The sequence below is a fragment of the Carcharodon carcharias genome, chromosome 9 (assembly GCF_017639515.1).
Source record: "Carcharodon carcharias isolate sCarCar2 chromosome 9, sCarCar2.pri, whole genome shotgun sequence".
In the NCBI taxonomy this organism is placed as follows: domain Eukaryota; kingdom Metazoa; phylum Chordata; class Chondrichthyes; order Lamniformes; family Lamnidae; genus Carcharodon; species Carcharodon carcharias.
The window spans coordinates 14,666,007-14,687,327 of NC_054475.1; the positions used below are offsets into that span (position 1 = coordinate 14,666,007).

The window sequence follows — 21,321 nt, forward strand, 5'->3', positions numbered from 1 at the left end:
TATCGGTTCTGCTCCCTTTAGGGACATGTGGACATTCATTCCAAGGTTCCTCACTTCCTCTACACCTCGGTATTTATTGTGTGCCTATTGTACATTCCCAAGTTCTGTTTTCTGCCCACACTATTGGGGAGTAAGGGAATCTTAAGTAGTCTGTATAGTCTGCACACAGCGTATGGCAATAACCAACCAGCAACAACTGGTGGTATCAGGAGATAAGAACAGAGAAAGATTTAAGAGGTGATCAAGATCATGAAGTGTTTTGATAGGTATAGAAACGGTTTCCTCTGCCAGGAGGGTGAGTAACAAGACAGTTTTAGGATTAAATTGGCAAAAATCCTAAAAATTACTCTGGCAATCTGGGAAGGCTCTGCATGACCAGGCTGGTGGATGCAGAGACATTCTTAACTATTTAACTTTCATGAATGTAAGTAAACCATACATCCCAGTGATTGATCAAATCAAACAGCATAAAAGCAAAAAACTGCAGATGCTGGAAATCCAAAACAAAAATAAAAATATCTGGAAAAAGCCAGCAGGTCTGGCAGCATCTGCCGAGAGGAACACAGTTAACGCTTCAAGTCTGTATGACTCAACAGAATTAAGTAAAAATAGAAGAGAGGTGAAATATAATCACCCCACAAGGAATTCAGTCCTAGCTTTTAGGGGCACCCCCTCAGGCCTGTACAGGTTCCATTTCCTCCACAACTGGTACCAACAGGCCAAGAATCTTTTCTATTCTTCCTGCCTAAGTTGACAACCTCACTTTCACATATTATAATCCATCTGCCAATTTTTTGTTCATTCACTTAACCCATCTATAATTGCTTTGCAGGCTCTTCATGTCCATGTCCTCAATATAAAACTTCCAATCACATTCCTACCTACCTTTGTATCAGCAGCATATTTAGCTACAATAGTTTTCCCTTCAACTGAATCATGAATATAGATCATAAATATTTGACCCCAGCAATGAACCCTCCAGCACATTACTAGTTTGCCAGCCTGAAAATGACCCATTTACCCCAATTGTTTTGTTAGTCAATCTATCCACACCAGTATATCATCCAACACCACAATCTCTCATCTTGTGCAGTAACTTGAGAGCTATCAAATGTCATTCAGAAATTACATCTACTGTCTCCCCCATATCCACTGTTACATCAAGAACTCTAAATTTGTCAAACACCATTTCCCTCTCACAATCACATCAACTCTGCCTGATTATATAATAATTTAAATAATGTTCTGCTTCTAGCTCCTCCTGGATTTTAGCATTTTCCTTATTACACTAACTGGCCTAGTTTCCTGCCTTCCTTTCTGGAATGTGTTACGTTTGTGCTTTTCCAATGCATTGGGATCTTTCCAAAATCTTGAGAATTTAGGAATATTACAATCAATATATCCACTATTGCTGCAGTCACTTCCTTTAAGACCCTAGGATGAAAGACATCAGGTCCAGGGAATTTTAACCTTTAGTCCCATTAGTATTCCCCATAGGAATGTCTTGGGTTACAGTGGGTAGCGTAACTGCCTCTGTCAGAAGTTCCAGGTGCAAATCCCACTCCAGGACTTGATGACCAAGGTTCATAACATGGCACATCCCCAACCAACAAACCCTTGCAACATACACCAATAGGTGGTAAAAGGAGATTCCTGATCAGTTATGCAGTGGAAAGAAAGTTGGAACCTCTACCATTGCTATTCATAGCTCCAGGCACTTTTACATGCATGTTGTAGCATGTTCCCACAGCAACTGACTCAATGAAGTGGCAAAGAGCAGTTGACTGGACCACCTGCATGGGGTTTGATCCATGTTCCAGGCTGGGGTGCAGTCAGGACCTGCTTCTTTACCCCTACCAGTGGTAGAGGTTGTGACACTTTGGATCGGACCTACCTTTGGGGAGAGATCCAAAGAACTTTCTCTAGTGATCTTCCCCCACTTTTGCCTCTCGATTTTCTATTCTTTGGATGTTCCATTTGTCTTTACAGTAGAAGACGAAGTACTGGTTCAAAGTCACTACCATTTCTTTGTTTCCAATCTCACCCTCCAAGAGACCAACACTTTAGCTACTCTCCTGTTTGTATACATGCTTGCTAGTTTTCTAATTTCACCCTTTTAGTCACCCATTGCTGGTTTTAAAATGTGATCTTCTGGGCTACCACTGCTCTTTGAGGAATTGTACATCCTAGTTTTCAATTTGATGCCATCCACAATTTCTTTAGTTAGCCACAGATACTGAATCCTTCTCATATCATCTCTTATCAATTAAATATTTATCAAACTCTGAAATCTCTAAAATATCTGCTACTGTTTCTCTATCATATTACTTTTACTCTAAAATCAGTCCACTTTGGCTGTCTTCCCACCAGCACAGTTCCTTAAATGGAATATGAAATCACATTAAATGATCACTTTTACCTGGGGGGTCCTTTACTTCACCTCATTCCACAGCTGGGAGTTGCATCAGCTTTGTGGTCATCTTCAGGACAGGTGGAATGGGAAAGGTGCTCCCAACCTTGTTCTTTTTCAACCTCAAATGATGGCATTCTGGGTCACAATACGCCAAGCAATTTCAAGGATGGGTAAAAACATGAAACAGGAGCAGGCTATTCATCATGGTTTGATCTACTTCCCACCCTATCCATAGAATTGTTAGATTGAGACCTGTCTTGAAGACACTGACTTGAGCATTCAGTTGTCTGGGGGTTTCAAAAATGAATACCAAAAATTCATAATCTTTTGAGTGAAGAAATTTCTCATCTTAGCCTTAACTGGCTGACCCTTATCCCAAGGATAAGAACCCTATTTCTAAACTCTCCAGCTAAGGGAGAGCAGCCTCTCACCAACTACCCCATTAAGCCCCAACAGACACATGCTATGTTTAATTCAAGTTTGAGCATACATAATCAGCAAGGTAGTATGCATGAGCAAACCTTGCTCAGTGTATCAAGCCCCAAAAACAATTATTCTGCATCTCAAGCTGGGTTTAGTTTAAACCACTGAAGATGCTAGTGCAGGATATTTCTCTGCATTCCAAAGTATAACATTAAAAGCTTTGCTGATTACTGGCACAGTTTAAAGTGTTCCATTAAATTTATTATTTTTTTTACATTTAAGTGCCAACTGTCTGAAATGTTTAACCCAGGATGAAAGCAAAATGATTTTACATTTAAGCCACAGTATTGGTTATTGCATACAAGATTGAAATCAACAGATCAAGAGGGGGGATAGATGCACATGCTGGCTGTGCAGGTTGCAGACCAAAGTGAATTTAAACAATTGTGGAATGTTCTTTGGGAAAACTGCTTCAGCCTCTAGTTAAGCAGCAGCAAATACAAGTGTGTGCAGAGGAAGCAGAGCTTCACAGCAAGTGCTGTAAACTGGCTGAGTCATTTCTGCACAACTATTACAAAATTCAGAAGACAGGATTATGTTAATATAAACCCTCAGATAGGATAGGGGCTTACAAATCACTAAGTGTTGACAGTTAGCATTTTATACAAAGAGGTTCAATACAAACTTGAATCTCAATACAATAAATCTACAAAAAGAAAGAAAATCAAGTTGAACAGAATGCAATTATACAAAAGCTAGTTAACTATCATTCACAGGAGTCTGCAGCACTACTCCCAGATTGGCCTGCAATGCTTAGATAACAGAAAAAAAAACAGCAGCACAGACTTAGAATGTAGAGAAATAGTTCATTTCAGCAAATAAAGTGATCAGGTTACAGAAGATGATTATACAAACTATTTCATGCTCTGTACCAAATGTTCAAGTTAAATGGAACTATGCAGAAAAGTTGTTTTGACACTATATAATTATCTGGTTTTATAATGAGTTTTTTTTATAACAATGTAGATACCCAAATGGTACTAAATCCCCACTCGCCCCCTGAACTTACAGTGCTTAAACCCACTGTCATGAGGTGCTGGTGTTCGTGATCTCAGATCAACACTAGGCTCCTCCCATCACTATTCAAATACTAAGCATTACACAGCAAGTCAAAAAAGGCTCAGACTAAAGTGTTTGAAAAATAGCCATTTGAAAACCGGGGGAAGAAAGAGGAAAATCTCCATATACTGTGTAAAAAGTTTGATAAATGTTATTACAGCTGATACAGTACATGCGACAGTATGCATCAGATCCTACAACAGTACACACTTGCGTCTCTTCTTGTGTTTGACTTGTAATGCAGCCCGCGTGGCCATCTCAAAGACTTCCCGAACTCCTTCCTTTGTTTTGGCAGAGCACTCCATGTAGCCAAAAGCACTAATTTTGTTGGTCATGTCTCGTCCCTCCTCTGGCTTCACAGGTTCCTACAGTACAAACCACAACATTAGCATGAGCAAACATCACATGATTAGAGATTAGTAGAGCAAGACCATTTGACTCACTGGTCTGTGCTGGCTCTATTGAATTTCTATTTAAGCCTTCATGATTTTAAACAGCATCCAATCCTCCTCTTGGCCATCTGTTCCAAGGAGAACCACCTCAGCTTCTCTAGTTTATTCACTTAAAAATCCCCCATCCCTGAAACATTGGCTGTAGCCTTTCCATAGTGTTCCCTAAAGTGCACACTCAAAAATCAGAATACTCCAGCTGGTCTGTATGTCATATAGTTTTAGTACAACTTTCTCAATTGTATGTGATAAAACCCCAGGATCATATACTTGGTTTGTAGGTCTCTGTTCTTATATCGTTTTAAAACAGCAACTGTTTGGTGTGTATCCTTTCATTCTACCTAAATGAGCCACACTCGTGAATTTAATATGCCATGTGTCTACTCTTTCCACCAGCCTATGTCCAAATCTACCAATGTCTTGCTCACTGTTTACTACATTTCCATTTCCAAGTTTCATTCATTTGTAAATTCAAATTGTGCCCAAATCCAGTGCACCTCAAAAATAGTGGTCTTAGTACTAAACAGAATTAAACACCACTGTATATCCTCTCCAGTCCAAAAGAAAAACCTGCCATTCAGTTTCTCACTCAGCTAGTTTTGTATCCATGCTGTTCCTGTCCTTCCATCCCATGGACTTCAAATTCTGCCAACGAGATTAACATGGCACTTGTATCCAACTCCATCTCAGTCATAGGCACTGACTGCACTACCTTAACCCACCCTCTTTTACATCAGAGCTAAATATGCCCTGATCAAATCTGTGCCAACTTTTGGGTCCATACTTTCCCAAGTGGCTGTTAATTTTTTCCTTTAAAAGTGTATAGAGTCAGGTCAGCTTTCAACCAAACTAGGTTTGATCCAGAACTTGTGGCACAACTGCTGGTACTGTATTAGAAACAGAATGGCTGGTGGTAGGAATTGAAATATTAGATACAGTAGGGGCACAGGTGAGGCCTGAAACAGATTGGAGTAGTGTACAGGAACTTTAACCCCAAGCTAGTCTTGGAGATCTTGTTTCAGACATACCAAAGTATTGCTGGAGTGGGAGCCAATGTAAGTCAGTAAACACAGGGGCAGAGGAATTGGTGCTAGTTAGGACAGAGGACAACTTTGGATGAGCTTGTTTATGGAGGGTGCAGGGTTGGTTGAGGGCATTGGAATGGTTGAGAGTAGGAAATAAAACCACAGCTGAATGTGTTTGAGCAGCATTGAAAGGGTAGTCTCAAGATACTCCAATTAAAGTATGGAGGTACTGTCCTTCAAAAAGGAGTTAAGTACTTGCCCAACTGACACAATGGATATTAGCAATCCCATGGCATTAAGAAAAAAATTACCTTGGTGCTTTAGGAAACACCCCTCTTCAGGCAAAAGCAAATACATTGCCACAATTCCACAAACATCACGCAATACTCATCAGGCTACCTGTATCCTCCTTAAGCCAATTTACATTTCCACTGAACCAAAGTGACTCTTAATAGGGAAGTAAGCCACTGTGTGAACAATGAACTATTCTACCAATGACATATGTGAAGACCAATCTGCTAGGAAAATAAAGTGATTAGAGTACACAATTTGAAAGTCAAATTATACAGAATAGATCAGATTAAGTAGAAAGCAACACCTTCAATGTTTTCAGTCAAACGCAAGAGAGAAAGCTGCTTTGAGTTTCCCAAGCTGCGCCCCTCCCCAGAACCCTCCAACTATGCCTAAGCTAGAGGGAATTCCAGGTCCCTACACTATGGAGCCAAATGCTTGATTCACAAAATGGACTGAAACAGTATGTGTTAACTGTTATTCTTTGCCTCAGATACACAGTAACTGAAGTCAGATTTAAAAAAGGCTGCCCCACCAAAGGCTGGACAATTCTGGCACTTTAATCTGATATGCTAGCAACTCAGAGGACAAAATGGAAATGCTTCCTCAAAAGGAGGAAACAAGTCCTTTTAAGTATGAATCTGGGGGTGGGTGCATCTGAGAAAAATCAATATGAACCAGAGGGTGGAGTAAACATCCTGTTGGAAATAAAGTCCACTCAAAATAGCTTGACCTAGTTCAGTTGCTGACCTAAAAAGCTGCTGCTTAGATTTTTAATCTTAGCCAGCTTCTGTTGGACTGAAATATGTACAATTTCACTCATCTGAAACAAATACTAGATGCTGCTTCCCACAAAAGTACTCGTCACAGTAATTATATGCAAAGAAATTAGGGAGGCATAGAAATGCAAGTATCCACTGTTCCATTCCAAACCTTCAAGTCACTCAAATGTGAAGGTATGTTCTGGATTGGAACTGGAAAACAGGAGCCAAAAGTCAAAAGTTGGTGCATAAAGAGTCAAGAGCAAAAGGGTATTGAACCAGAGTCAAAAGTTCAGCAGTGCAGTTGGGCCCAAAAAAAATCAAGACAGTTAGATTAGTGGTGGAAATAATCAGTAAACCATATCAGTCAGTACAGGAGGCCCTGTATCAGCTTCCAACGAGCTATCAATTAGTCCCTAGTCTCACTCACCCCTGTTCTTTTCTTATAGCCCCACACAAAAAAAAAAGTACTTCCATGAGACCAAAAAAGTGGTGCAAAAGTCCTCTAGAGAAATTAAAGGCAGATAACTAGAGGCCAACACTGAAGAGCATGCATATGTAGTTGGAAGAAAGGTTGAAAGGAGGCTAGCAAATTATAGCAAGGGCAATTGAAGTGCAAGTTAGAAGGTAGGCTCACAAGAATTAGAAAGATAATTCAATATTTAAATTTAGCCAATGACAGTGAAAATGCAGATGGAGTAATAATTGTTTTAGCAATTACTATAAAAGAACTTAAACTCAAAGTGGACATCAGATATTGGACCCTGATAACATCAGCCCAAAGCTGCTGAAAGTCAAAGATAGCAGAGTTGCTCACCATAAATTTCACAATTCTCTATGCAAGTTGTGCTGCAGTAATGGAGAATAACAAATATAACTCCTTTATTCAATAAGTTAAAGGATAAACCAGTTAACTGCAGATAATTCCAAGGCCAAACTTGAGGCATAATGAATCAAGTGTTAGAAATGGATGCTTGATTTTAAACTCAGGATAACTGAAAACTGAAGGGCATGGCAGATTTGAAAGATCTTTTCTGAAGAAAGGACTGCTGGGACATTTAATGTATATAAAGATAGTCTGATTGTGCAATTTAGCATGAACCTATTTTGAAAGAAAAAGCAGTGGATGGATGCTAACAAGATTCAAAGGCTCAAATGTACAAACTGTCAAAAAGAAAAAAAAGTAGATAAAGCCAGGCAACAAGCAGTTTTATAGAACCATGAGTATAAAAGTAATAAATTCGCACAAAATGTAGGTTAGATCAGATTAGTATATTCTGTATAAGCAGATGAAAACAATCGAGAAGCGTAGACTCACACTAACACCAGGGACAGGTGAGATGAGATACTGGAACAGGAAGAATCAGAGGGCAAGTTGACGAGTTGAGCTTTTACAAAAGGGTTTGTTGGAATGTGGAGATTTTGCCAGAGACCATTGTAACTTGGTTGGTCTATCCACCCAAGCCCATTAGAACAGAATCAGTAGAGATTTTGGCACTGCTCTAAAGAATTTCTAACTGATGTTAACCTGTATGAATGGTGCATCTCCTCTTCATAAACTAATATGCCTATGCTCTTATTTTTTCATAGGCAGGGGGCATTGCTGGCTAGGCCAGCATTTTATTGCCCATCAATTGGGTGAGCTGCCTTTGAATCACTGCACTTCATGTGACGTGGGTACATTCAGTGCTGTTAGGAAGAGCGTTCCAGGGTTTTGATCCAGGGATGGTGATTCCAAGTCAGGATGGTGTGGGGCTTGAAGGTGGTGTTCCCATGTGTCTGATGCCCTTGTCCTTCTAGGTGGTAGAGGTCATGGGTTTGGAAGATGCTGCCCAAAGGAACATTAGTGAGTTACTGCAGTGCATCTTGTAGATGGTACACAGCTGCTACTGTGCAGTGGTGGAGAGTGAACGTTGAAGGTGGTGGATGGGGTGCCAATCAAGCATGCTGCTTTGTCCTGGTTGGCACTGAGCTTCAAATGTTGTTGGAGCCACACTCATCAAGGCAAGTGGACAGTATTCCATCATTCTTCCAACTTGTATCTTGTAAACGGTAGACAGGAGTGTCAGCAGGTGAGTTATTCGCTGCAAAATTCCCAGTCTATGGCCTGTTCTTGTAGCAACAGTATTTATATGTCTGGTCCACTTCAGTTTCTGGTCAAATGGTTAAACCCCCCCCCAGGAGGCTGATAATGAGAATATTCAGCGAAGGCAATGCTATTGAATAACAGGGGGAGATGGTTAGTCTCTTGGAGATGGTCATGGCCTAGCATTAGGGCTACAAATGTTACTTGCCCCTTTTCAGCCCAAGCCTGAATGTTGAACAGGTCTTGCTGCATATGGACAAGGACTGCTTCAGTATCTGAAGAGCCATGAATGGAGCTGAACATTGTGAGATTCCCCATTTAGGGCCAGTGATGGAGGGAAGATCATTGATGAAGCAGCTGTAGATGGTTGGGTCTAGGACACAACCTTGAGGAATTCCAGCAATGTTCTAGGACAATGATTAACCAACAACCATAAACATCTGTGCTAGAAATGACTAGCCAGTGGAGTCTCTACCCTGCACTCCCCAATCCCACTGACTCCAGTTTTGTTAGGGTTCCTTGATGCCACTGACCTACCTCTGGAGTTAAGCTCTTTTGTCTATGCTTGGAACAAGACTGTAATGAAGGCCAGGAACCAAGTGGCAAAAGTAGAACCCAAAGTGAGCACCAGGGAACAGGTTGTGACAACTATCACTTTGATGACTGAGTGTAGGCTGATGGGGCTGTTAACTGGCAGAGTTGGATTTGTCCTTTGTGAACAGGAAATAACTGGACAAAATTTTCCACATTGAGGGTGTGGCCGTTCTGGAGCACAAGTCTTCAGTACTATTGCTGGAATGTTATCAGGGTCCATAGCCTTTGCAGTATCCAGTGCCTTCAGCTATTTCTTGATATCACATGGAGCAAATTGAATTAGCTGAAGCCTGGCATCAAGAGGTAGAGATGGATCATTCACTCAGCTCTTCTGCCTGAAGTTGGTTGCAAATGCTTCAAACTTGACTTTTGCATTGATGTGCTGGGGTCCCTCATCATTGAGTGGGGCTATTTGTAGAACCTTCTCCTGTTAGTTGTTTAATTGTCCACCATTCATGATTGGATGTGGCAGGTCTGCAGAGCTTTGATTCCACAGCCAATGAATCAGGTCTTTATTATCTTTTGCATGCTGCTTACATGGTTTGGTGTGTTAGTCCTGCACTGTAGCTTCACCAGGTTGACATTTTTAGGTCTGCCTGTTGCTGTTCCTGGCACACCCTCCTGCATCTCTTCATTGAACCAGGATTGGTCCCCAACTTAATGGTAGGATGGGGAATGCCAGGCCATAATGTTAGATTGTGTTGAATACAACTCTGCTGATGGCCTAGATTGCCCAGTCTCAAGTTGCTAGATTGTTTCAAAATCTATCCCATTTAGCAGTGGTGGTGCCACACACACAACGGAGGGTGTCCTCAAATGTGAAGATAGGACTTATCGTTATAAAAAGACTAGAGTGGTTACTCCTACGACTGTACAGATGCATCGGCAACAGGTAGATTGGGTGAAGACAAGGTCAAATAGGTCTTTCACTCATTGTCAACCTGAAGATAGTCTAGCAGCTTTAGGACTTTACCAGCTTGGTCAGTTGTGGTACTACCAACCCACTCTTGGTGATGGGCATTTAAGTTCCCCACCCAGAATACACTGTGCCCTAGCCACCTTCAGTCCTCCCAAGTGATGCACAACATGGAGTACTGATTAATCAGCTGAGGGGGTCAGGGGTGGTAATCAGGAGGTTTCCTTGCCCATGTTTGACATGATGCCATAAAGCTTCATGGGGTGCAGTATCAATGTTGAGGACTGCCAGGGCAACTCCCTCCTTACTGTGTAATACTGCATCACCACCTCTGGTAGTCTGTTCTGCCATTGGGACAGGACACACCCAGGGATGGTGATGGTAGTGTAAGGCATGCTACAAATATGACTGTCAGTCTGTTGCGCCACTAGTCGGTGGGGCAGTTCTCCCAATTTTGACACAAGCCCCTAGATGATAGGAAGCAGGACTTTGCAAGGTTGACAGGGCTGGGTGTGCTGTTGTCATTGCCAGTGCCTAGGTTGATGCCAGGTGGTTTGTCCTGTTTCATTCCTTACTGACTTTTCTGTAGCAGTCTGATACAGCTGAGTGGCTTGCAAGGCCATTTCAGAGTCAACCACATTGCTGTGGATCTGGAGGAGTAAACATAAGCTGGACCAGGGAAAGGGCAGCAGATTTCCTTCCCTAAAGGGCATTAGCTTGGTTCCATTAATCCTTCAGCAGAATTCAAAATCATTTTAAATGTTGACCACAAATGCTGGAATTTAATATTTAGGTGGCAAACCATTAGATGGAGACCTACATCCAGCTTCGATAAATCCCTAACTTCACAGTTAGAGAGAGTTAAGTGACAGTAATTATCCAAGATTGCAGATCAAGTCAATTTGAACAGTTCCTCTAAATTCATCTGTTATGTGATTTCTCATTAGCTTTATTGCTAAAAACTACAAATGCTACAGTTGTCAAGCCTACTTGCCACAAGATCTGTGCACTGTGGAGTAGACAGAAGGAAATTTGTAACTACCCCTCCCCACCAAGGTCACATCCTTAAGGGACTTAATTTTCAGCTGCTATAAATTAAATTTGCTTAAGTGTTATCCAAATTACCACCATCTGGATATTCAGATAGTCCCTGAATGAGGAGCACTGGCTCCAAGCCACTTATACAGCTCAGTTTCAGTGGCAGGTTGGATGAGCTGTGTTTTCAATTATCACTAATTGAATACACTTATAGAATTTAAAAATTGGAAGAAAGTGCAGTAGGCATGTCAAACAAGCACAAACTCTTGTTCAAACAGTGTAGGCCAAGAGTAAGCAATTCTACTGGAGACGCCTCTATTCACAGACAAGGCAGCTGGAAGGAATTAGGAAACAAAATGGGGGAGGCAGTGGTATAGTGATATTGTTGCTGGGCCAGTAATCCAGAAACCCAGGGTAATGCTCTGGGGACCTGGGTTCAAATCCCACCGCAGCAGATGGTGGAATTTGAATTAGAGTCCAATGATGGCCACAGAACCATTGTCGATTGTTGTAAAAACCCATCTGGTTTACTAATGCCCTTTAGGGAAAGAAATCTGCCATTGTTAGCTGGTCTGTGACTCCAGACCCACAGCAACGTGGTTGACTCTTAAATGCCGTCCAAATAAGGGCAATTAAGGATGGGCAATAAAAGCTGTCCTGACCAATGTCCACATCATGAGTGAATAAAAAAATTAATCCTTTAATTTGCAATTTAACAATGGGTTCCTGGACAGGCAATGCCTCAAATTTAAAATTCTCATCCTTGTTTTCAAATCCCTTCATGGCCTGACCCCTCCCCATCTCTAATAGTCCCATAACTAAATACTTGCACTCATCTAACTGAAGTCTCAAACACCTTGATTTTATTTGCTCCACCCTAGTGGCTGCATCTTTAGCTGCTTTGGGTAGCAAGTTTTAAAATTCCCTCCTTAAACCTCAAGACACTACCATGCTCACTTTTCCTTTAAAACCTACCTCCAACCAAGCTTTGGTCATCTGTATAATAATATCTCCATGTGATTTTTTTTTATCTTATTTTGCTGTATATGATCTATGTTCAACTGTTATATAAATTAGTTAACATTTGGAATAGTCAATTTAAAAATTTAACTATTAAAAAATTTAAAAACATTGTTCACTTTAGCAGAGAAAGTTGTAGGGAGATGAGGTACTGCAAGTAAAAAGAGAAAAACTGTTTCCATTGGCAGGAGGGTCAGTAACTAGCTACAGATTAAAGATAACTGGCAAAAGAACTAGCAGAGAGAGGGGGGAAAGTTTTAGTATAAAATAGCAAGTTATGATGACCTGGAATCCACTGCCTGACAGGATGGTGGAAGATTCAAGCTCAATTTGTTCAATTGAGGCATTCAAAAGGGCAACAGATGATTATTTGAATAGAAACAATGTGCAGAGTCAGAGAAAAAATGAAAAATAGCACTAAGTCATCTTGCTTATTTGGAGAGCTGTTGCAGACACAATGGGCTGAATGGCCTCTTTCTGCACCATAATTCAGATTGTGAACTTTCAAAAGGGAATGTTTGCAGGGCTATGGGGAGTGCAAAAGAACAGGATAGCTCCTTCCAAGAGCTGGCATGGCACAGTGAGCTGAAAGGCTCCTTCTGTTTTCTGAAATAATTTAAGTGAATGAGTGAGACTGGTAAATGCGAGGTTATTCATTAGGGATCTAAAAACATAGCTCAGTTTTAAAATGGTAAAAAGTTAGCAATGGCAGTCCAGAGACATGATGTATGTACACAGATTGTATTAAGTACAATAATCAAAAAAGGATTAAAGGCCAATCTGAAACATTAACTCTACAGATACTGCTGGAAATGTTCAGATCTGGCATAATTTTAATTTCAGATTTCCAGAATCTGATGTATTCCGTTCAAAAACAGCTAATGAAATGTTGGCTTTTACATCTAAAAAGGAACTAAGCTTCAGCAATACAAAGCACTGGTTAAACCACACCTAGAGTACTGTGAGCAATTCTGAGCAACACCTCACTTCCACAGCCAATAAAAATTCAACAGAATACCACCTGGACTCCCAAGAGTTAAACTGAGGAGACATTACACAAACCAAGGTTGCATTCCCTGGAATGGTGTGATTTGACTGAAGTTTAATATTTTAAAAAGGGAACAGTTTATCACGCTACATCATATCTTATTTTTGCTGGTTGAGAATCCAAGACCTAGGGACATCTTAAAATTAGAACCAGGAGCTAACATCTTCAGATGAAAAGGGTGTTAGATGTTTGAAAACAAAAGTCAACTTTAAAATCCAACTGGACAAATGAAGTTATATGGGGTTAGGTCACAAAATCAGCCATGGCCTCAATGAATGGCAAAATAAGCTGGAGGGCTAAATGGTCTACAGTTTCTATAATTCTAATTAACTGTATTGGAGACAATGCTATTCCTTTAATTCAAGTCACATTGCTCTTGGCCTCAACTGGGAGTAGAAACACCAAGACAGGACTTACTGATCAAACAAAATGATAGCATTACCTCCTCTACCTCAGGTGCTATTCAGATAAAGTGCCAGTAATTTGTCTTATACTCTACCAAGGCTGCCAGCTTCACTTATAAAAGGATCTACCAATTGCTGTATGCAGCCACATAGGCAATAGAATTAAGGATGCCAATCCTCATTGAGCAGATCACCAGCTTTGAGTGAAGCAAGGACACATGAAACAAAACTAAACACCCTAAAACTAATTAGGAAAATGCATTTTATATTTAACACTGACTTGCTGACAAAAAGCAATAATTGGAACTACTTCTCAAAACTGGACCCAAAAAGAACTTAATTCAGTCAAGTGTTGCATTGAAGTGTACCAAATTCTTTTCTTCACCCCTCCTTAAAGAGTGGGAAGCCAGTGCTCAAGCATCCCAGAGAAAGTGGCAGTGCCAACCACTGCAATGTGAATACCAAGATAGAGCTGCAGTGGTGGTGGCAGAGAATAGGGATCAGCTCATTATATAGTGAACTTCATAAATGGGCCTCTGCATTATCGCACAAAGCTGTCCTATATTCAGAATGGCATAATCACACAAGTCTGATCAGATTTCCAAACAGAGTGGAGTTGGGCAAGAAAGTAGTTTTGTGGTATGTCACTTAACGCCAGTGCTAATTAGCCATATGTGGGTTGAGAGCTTAGAATGTGAACTGAAAACCTTAAATTTCTCCAAAAGAAATTAGCTTTGGTAATCATAATAAGCTGCTCTGAAGGCTCAATTTCCATGTGTCCTAGATTTTCCAGCTTTTCAATGGATCTCCTGGTAATAATGGGGCTATTAAAACTAGCCTCTGGCTCCTGATAGGAACAAGGACAAAATGAAAGGAAAGAGAAAAAAAGTGAAACGCAGGCAATCCAATTTGCCTACTAGCATGCATTGCTATTTATAACGTGATTCAGATCAGGCTGATACTCCCAAAGCACCAATGGCTACGGGATGAGGAAGCAATGAGGATTTGACTATGCGGATTTAACTGCACTCCAGCAAGGAGTCTTGGTCTCTATTGTAATAGGGCATTTAGTTAGGATGGGAGGGGGAAGGGGGGAGGAGGTAGAGCAGGGAGAAGTAGACAGCAAGGTGGAGAAAAGGATAAATTCAGAAAAGGAGGCAGCTTGTTAACAGAGAGCTTGTTCTGCCATGCAATTAGATCACAAATGATCTGTACTCGTGTTAGTTGTATGCTCTGGCAATGCCACTGTTGATGACATCCATGCATGCACCAAGTTCCACCTCCAGCTGGCTCCATGAAAGGCTGGAAGCAGCATGGCATAGAGCTGAAGACCAATATTAAACTTTATCAAGTTATTATCCATGCCATCCTGCTGTATAGTTAAAACATTGGGTCTGATGTAGGTGCCACAAAGCTCTGGAATGCTTAACCAAAAGACACTTGAAATCAGAATTAGATGGCAGGACAAAAATCATACAAGGTCATGCATTGTGCTGGGTTTAAAAGCATTGAGACCACCCTCCAGAAAGTTCAGCTGAGGCAGACAGGTCATGTCTCCTGCATGGATGATTATAGAATCCAATCAGATCTTCCATAAGGAACTAACAGCTGGTCAGTGCAAGGACACCTTTTGCAATGCAGACCACCACTCTCAAAAGTACTGCAGTTGATTGACTCACATGGAGTCTAACACTAAAATTTGGTTCAACGTGCTGAGGACCAAACTTAACATCTGACATATCAGAAAGCCAAAGGTGGAGCAGTTGCAGAAGTTCTCCTGAGCACCATGACAATACTAGTTCTGCTGATCCTGCATCAGACTCTTCAGTCATAAGAACCCACTGGAGACAATGAAATCATTTACAACATGGACATAGTTGAACAATGAGTTGTCTGCTATGACCTATATCCTAACTATTTAGCTGCCTTCTGGTCTTACATAATTGAAAATTACAAAACAAATTGAAGTTTTACTAACTCCCTTCCCTCCCCAGCCTCAGCTTTTGAGGGGGATGGGGGAAGAGGAGTGTTACAGATTTCCACTACTCATGAAAAAGTTATCACCCTCGAACGGCCTCTTAAGATTTTGCCCCTCCGTTGGAGTCCCAGAGTAATTATTTTCTCTCCATCTATTTTACCCAATCCTTCAAATATCTCCAACACTTAGATCAGGTCATTTTCTATCCTCAAGTGAATGCTAGTGTATGCAACTTGTCCTAATGCTGCCCTAAAGATTTACCTGGAAAAACTCAGCAGGTCAGCAGCATCGGCGGAGAAAAGAGTTGATGTTTTGAGTCCTCATCAGTTCTGTTGAAGGGTCATGAGGACTCGAAACGTCAACTCTTCTTCTCCGCTGATGCTGCCAGACCTGCTGAGTTTTTCCAGGTAGTTCTGTTTATGTTTTGGATTTCCAGCATCCGCGGTTTTTTGTTTTTAGCTGCCCTAAAGATGATCGACAATGGAAGGGCAGTGGATGTTATATACATGGATTTCAGTAAGGCCTTTGACAAGGTCCCTCATGGCAGACTGGTACAGAAGGTAAAGTCGCACGGGATCAGAGGTGAGCTGGCAAGATGGATACAGAATTGGCTTGGTCATAGAAGACAGAGGGTAGCAGTGGAAGGGTGCTTTTCTGAATGGAGAGCTGTGACTAGTGGAGTTCTGCAGGGATCAGTGCTGGGACCTTTGCTGTTTGTAGTATACATAAGTGATTTGGAGGAAAATGTAACTGGGCTAATTGGTAAGTTTGCAGACGATACTAAGATTGGAGGAGTTGCAGATAGTGAAGAGGATTGTCAAAGGAAACAACGGGGTATAGATCAGTTGGAGACTTGGGCGCAGAAATGGCAGATGGAGTTTAATCCGGACAAATGCGAGCTAATGCATTTTGGAAGGTCTAATACAGGCAGGAATTATACAGTAAATGGCAGAACCCTTGAGTGCATTGACTGGCAGAGGGATCTGGGTGTACAGGTCCACAGGTCACTGAAAGTGGCAGCGCAGGTGGATATGGTGGTCAGGAATGCATATGACACGCTTGCCTTCATTGGCAAGGGTATCGAGTATAAAAGCTGGGAAGTCATGCTGCAGCTGTATAGAGCGTTGGTTAGGCCAAACTTGGAATATTGCGTGCAATTCTGGTCACCACATTACCAGAAGGATATGGAAGCATTGGAGAGGGTGCAGAGGTGGTTTACCAGGATGCTGCCTGGTCAGGAGGTTATTAGCTATGAGGAGAGGTTGAAGAAACTGATCGTTCTCACTGAAGTGACGGAGATTGAGGGGCGACTTGATAGAAGATTACAAAATTATGAGTGGCATGGACAGAGTAGATAGTCAGAAGCTTTTTCCCAGGGTGCAAGAGTCAATTACTAGGGGACATAGATTTAAGGTGAGAGAAGAAAACTATAAAAGGAGATGTGCGGGGCAAGTTTTTTTTTTTTTACGCAGAGGGTAGCGAGTGTCTAGAATTCGCTGCCAGAGGTGGTGGTGGAAGCAGGTACGATAGTGGTGTTTAAGAGGCAGCTTGACAAATACATGAATAAGATGGAAAGAGAGGGATACGGACCCCGGAAGTGCAAAATGTTTTAGTTGATGGGCAATGTGATTGGCGCAGGCTTGGAGGGCCGAAGGGCCTGTTCATGTGCTGTAATTTTCTTTGTTCTAATAACCCCCCCCCACCCTTTTTAAAAATGGCTGTTTAAATGTTAGATGAAGACATGTTAGTACAATACTGAATTTAAGTCAAATAGGAAGAAAATGGCTTGGGAAAGTTTAAAGAAATCCAAAACAGGTCAGTTAATTTCATTCCATATTTAAATGGAATTATTCAATGCAAATCAGGAGAGGCAGTGACCACTCACCTGCTTCATTTTTGCAAGCTCTTTTCGTGTGTTCTCATCATTTCTCAAGTCCTTCTTGTTTCCAACTAGAATTATAGGCACACTGGGACAAAAATGCTTCACTTCAGGTGTCCATTTCTCAGGGATATTTTCTGCAGGAGAGTTATTTATCAGTGACTTTCAGATATTAGGTAAAGTTCAGAAGATTTAAGTTTCCCTGCAGTAAAAATGACTAATCCTGGAAATTTGCTGGCATAACCACTGAACTTGTTGCATTATGATAGATTTGTAAAATGTTACAAACAAACTTAAGAATCAGCACCATACATAAAACACTATAAGCTGAACCTACCCAAGCTGTCTGGGCTATCAATTGAGAAGCACATTAAAATAACATCAGTGTCAGGGTAGGAGAGTGGTCGGAGTCGATCATAGTCTTCTTGCCCAGCTGTATCCCAGAGTGCAAGTTCAACCTGCAACAATGAAGTGCAACTTACCATTGGGAGCAAAAACAATCCATCCGAGATTTTAAACATACTTAGGAGGGAACTTGACCAACTTATAACAAGCAACAGCAGTTTTATAATTCTCTAGTCCCCAAATTTTACACCCCATTCCATCACTAGAATGGCATGGTGACCTGCCCATAAGTGTGCTGGCAATGGTGCCAACTAGCTAAGTGATAATATTTAACTCTGCCTCCAAATGAGCTATCTAGCAGGCACATTGGACAGAGTATTACAGGGGCAAGTTTTGGGGCTGTAGCTGTAACACCCTTGAGATCACTGTGCAGCAATCTGCTAAGGCTGAACTAGTGGCTTTGACTGAACCACTGAATGGGACCACAAAAACAGTAGGCCTCACCAGTCCCACAACCTGCAGAGATATCTGAGATCATCTAATTCTGGCTTTGCACATCAGATTTTTAAAAATTATTTCACCTTTTTGGTGGCCAGGCCTTCAGCTGCCTAGATCTAAAGCTCTAGAAGTCCCTTTCTAGGCACTCCTTAAAACTAATTGACCAAGCTTTTGGCCATCTGCCTTAATATCACTTGTAGGTGATTGAATCTAATTTTGCATCACTCTTGTGAAGCACAGATGTAATTATAGCACCTCAAACCTAAGTATGTAGTAGAGATTAATAGCTGGAATTTAATTCACATTTCATCAGTTCCAGAATGGGGACACAGGAAAAATAGGTCACACTTTACCTGCAATGACTACCCAAGGTTTGGTTCACTCAATTAAGGGCACAGCTATGTAAAATCTTATACACCAGTCTTATACTGGCAAAGACATCTGTCTTTAGTGTTCAATCTTGACCAAACCAACTCACCTGTTTGCCATCCACTTCAATGTCTGCAATGTAGTTTTCAAAGACAGTTGGTACATAAACCTCAGGGAACTGATCCTTACTGAACACAATCAGAAGGCATGTCTTGCCACAAGCACCATCTCCAACAATAACCAACTTTTTCCGAATGGCTGCCATCTCTGGGGGTGGGGAAAGCTGAAATTAATAATAAAGACCCAGGGATGCAAAAACAACCTGGAATGTCAAAAATCAAATGATAATCAAAGCAAGCAGTTACGTAAAGTACAGGACTGGAGAAACAGACCAACTACTTCAAAGTAAAGCTCACTAACTTAAGTGGATAATCAGCAACGTCACTGAACCCAGTGTTTCTATACATTAGGGAATAGGTTACAAAAACTTTTAGCATTAGTAATAGCATAGTTCAAATCCTAATCTGCCTGAAGTCAAAGACATCAAGAGGCAGGAGAGCAGAAAGAGGACAATTCTCTCTAAACTCTGTTTGATCATGACTAAGTTATGTCTGACTGTTATGCCTATCAGTTTACTAATAATTTAAGTTATATTTAGATAGCACCTTTCATAATATCTCCCAAATACTTGGGTGTCAGTCTTAGGAGTTTAAAATAAACTCAAGAGCTAACACTGAAATGTTTGTTGAGTTACAGCTGTGAGTCAGAAACACCATTACTTATGGGTTTAGGAACAAATGTTGGATTTCAGTCAGGAGACAGACGCCAGCTACAGTGGAAGAGGGAGGATCACCTGATCAAAGCAGCAACAGGAATAAGAAACCTTCATAGCCTAGAAGCCAAGGCAAGCTAAGCTTCCAGTAATCAATTTATTTCCACTGTTCCATCACTAACTCCAGTGCAAAGATGGTCATAAGAAACAGACTTGTGCTGCCAACTGTCAAACAAAAAAACTCTGCTACTCCCTTGACAATTTTGATGGTCTGGTAGTGTAGTATGAGGGGTACTGTAATTCAGTTCACAATGCAGTCCCAATCAGATCAGGAGAGAAGAAACATTGGCAGTCTATTGAAGACTGAGCCACATGCCTGCCAGTTAGAGTAAAAAGCAGTACTGCAAATTGTCTACGAGACAAGTTGGTTTGCCAATGTGATCCAAAGAGATAGGAGGGAAATTAGGACATGGTCTTCTCTCAGACAGTCCAGAGTCTGCAAGATAGCTCCCAGCAATTGTATACTGCTACAACTAAACAATTAAACTCAAATGGCCCAAGCCTGAAGGAGCAGTAAAGAAATAAAGGCAAAAACAAAAATACCTGGAAAAACTCAGCACATTTGACAGCATCTGCTGAGAGGAACACAGTTAACATTGAGTACGTTTGACTCTTCATCAGAACTAAGGAAAAATAGAAAAAAAGAGGTAAAATATAAGCTGGTTTATGGGGGTAGGACAAGTAGGGCTGGATAGAGGGCCAGTGATAGGTGGAGATAACCACAAGATGTCAGACAAAAGGACAAAGGTGATATTATCTAAGGAATGTGATAATAAAGGCACAGATAGCCCTAGTGGGGGTGGGGTGGGGTGAAGGAATCGAAATAGGCTAAAAGGTAGAGATAAAACAATGGATGGAAATACATTGAAAAATAATGGAAATAGGCAGGAAAAGAAAAATCTATATAAATTATTGGAAAAAAAAGGGGGTGGGGATGGAGGAAAGAGTTCATGATCTAATATTGTTGAACTCAATATTCAGTCCAGAAGGCTGTAAAGTGCCTAGTCAGAAGATGAGGTCTGTTCCTCCAGTTTGCATTGAACTTCACTGGAACAATGCAGCAGGCCAAGGACAGACATGTGGGCATGAGAGCAAGGTGGAGTGTTGAAATGGCAAGCGACAGGGAGGTCTGGGACACCCTGGTCCACTCCCCCATCACCCCCTACACCTCAACCCACTCCCATGCAACCACAGAAGGTGCAACACCTGCCCCTTTACTTCCCCTCTCCTCACCGTCCAAGGGCCCAAACACTCATTTCAAGTGAAGCAGCATTTCACTTGCACTTCACTCAATTTAGTCTACTGCATTCGCTGCTCCCAATCAATTTCCTCTGGAGAGACCAAACGCAGACTGGGTGACTGCTTTGCGGAACACCTTCGGTCTGTCTGCAAGCATGACCCAGACCACCCTGTCGCTTGCCATTTCAACACTCCACCCTGCTCTCATGCTCACATGTCTGTCCTTGGCCTGCAGCATTGTTCCAGTGAAGCTCAACGCAAACTGGAGGAACAGCACCTCATCTTCCGACTAGGCACTTTACAGCCTTCTGGACCGAATATTGAGTTCAACAATTTTAGATCATGAACTCTCTCCTCCATCCCCACCCACTTTTTTCCCAATAATTTATATAGATTTTTTTCCCCACCTATTTCCATTATTTTTAAATGTATTTCCATCCATTGTTTTATCTTTGCCGTTTACCTATTTCGATCCCTTGCCCCCCACCCCCACTAGGGCTATCTGTACCTTTATTATCACATTCCTTAGATAATATCACCAGCTTCAACACCTCTTTGTCTTTTTGTCTATGACATCTTTTGGTTATCTCCACC

General features: G+C 41.3%; 1 protein-coding gene across 5 annotated transcripts in view; it reads right to left on the reverse strand.

Moving 5' to 3' along the window:
• Window positions 1-3,075: 3,075 nt before the first annotated feature.
• The window catches only part of rhocb (ras homolog family member Cb), a 45,941-nt gene continuing 27,695 nt past the window's right edge, over window positions 3,076-21,321 (reverse strand). For 2 of the 5 annotated variants that reach the window (XM_041194991.1, XM_041194993.1), the window contains 4 exons: window positions 18,766-18,923; window positions 17,782-17,902; window positions 17,451-17,581; window positions 3,076-4,320 (listed from right to left, as the gene is read on the reverse strand). In XM_041194991.1, the coding sequence (XP_041050925.1) occupies window positions 4,150-4,320; window positions 17,451-17,581; window positions 17,782-17,902; window positions 18,766-18,921 (579 nt within the window). In that variant the 5' untranslated portion in view covers window positions 18,922-18,923 and the 3' untranslated portion in view covers window positions 3,076-4,149. Of the gene's footprint in view, window positions 4,321-17,450; window positions 17,582-17,781; window positions 17,903-18,765; window positions 18,979-21,321 lie in introns of all 5 variants that reach the window. The other 3 variants (XM_041194990.1, XM_041194989.1, XM_041194992.1) reach the window with 2 other exon arrangements.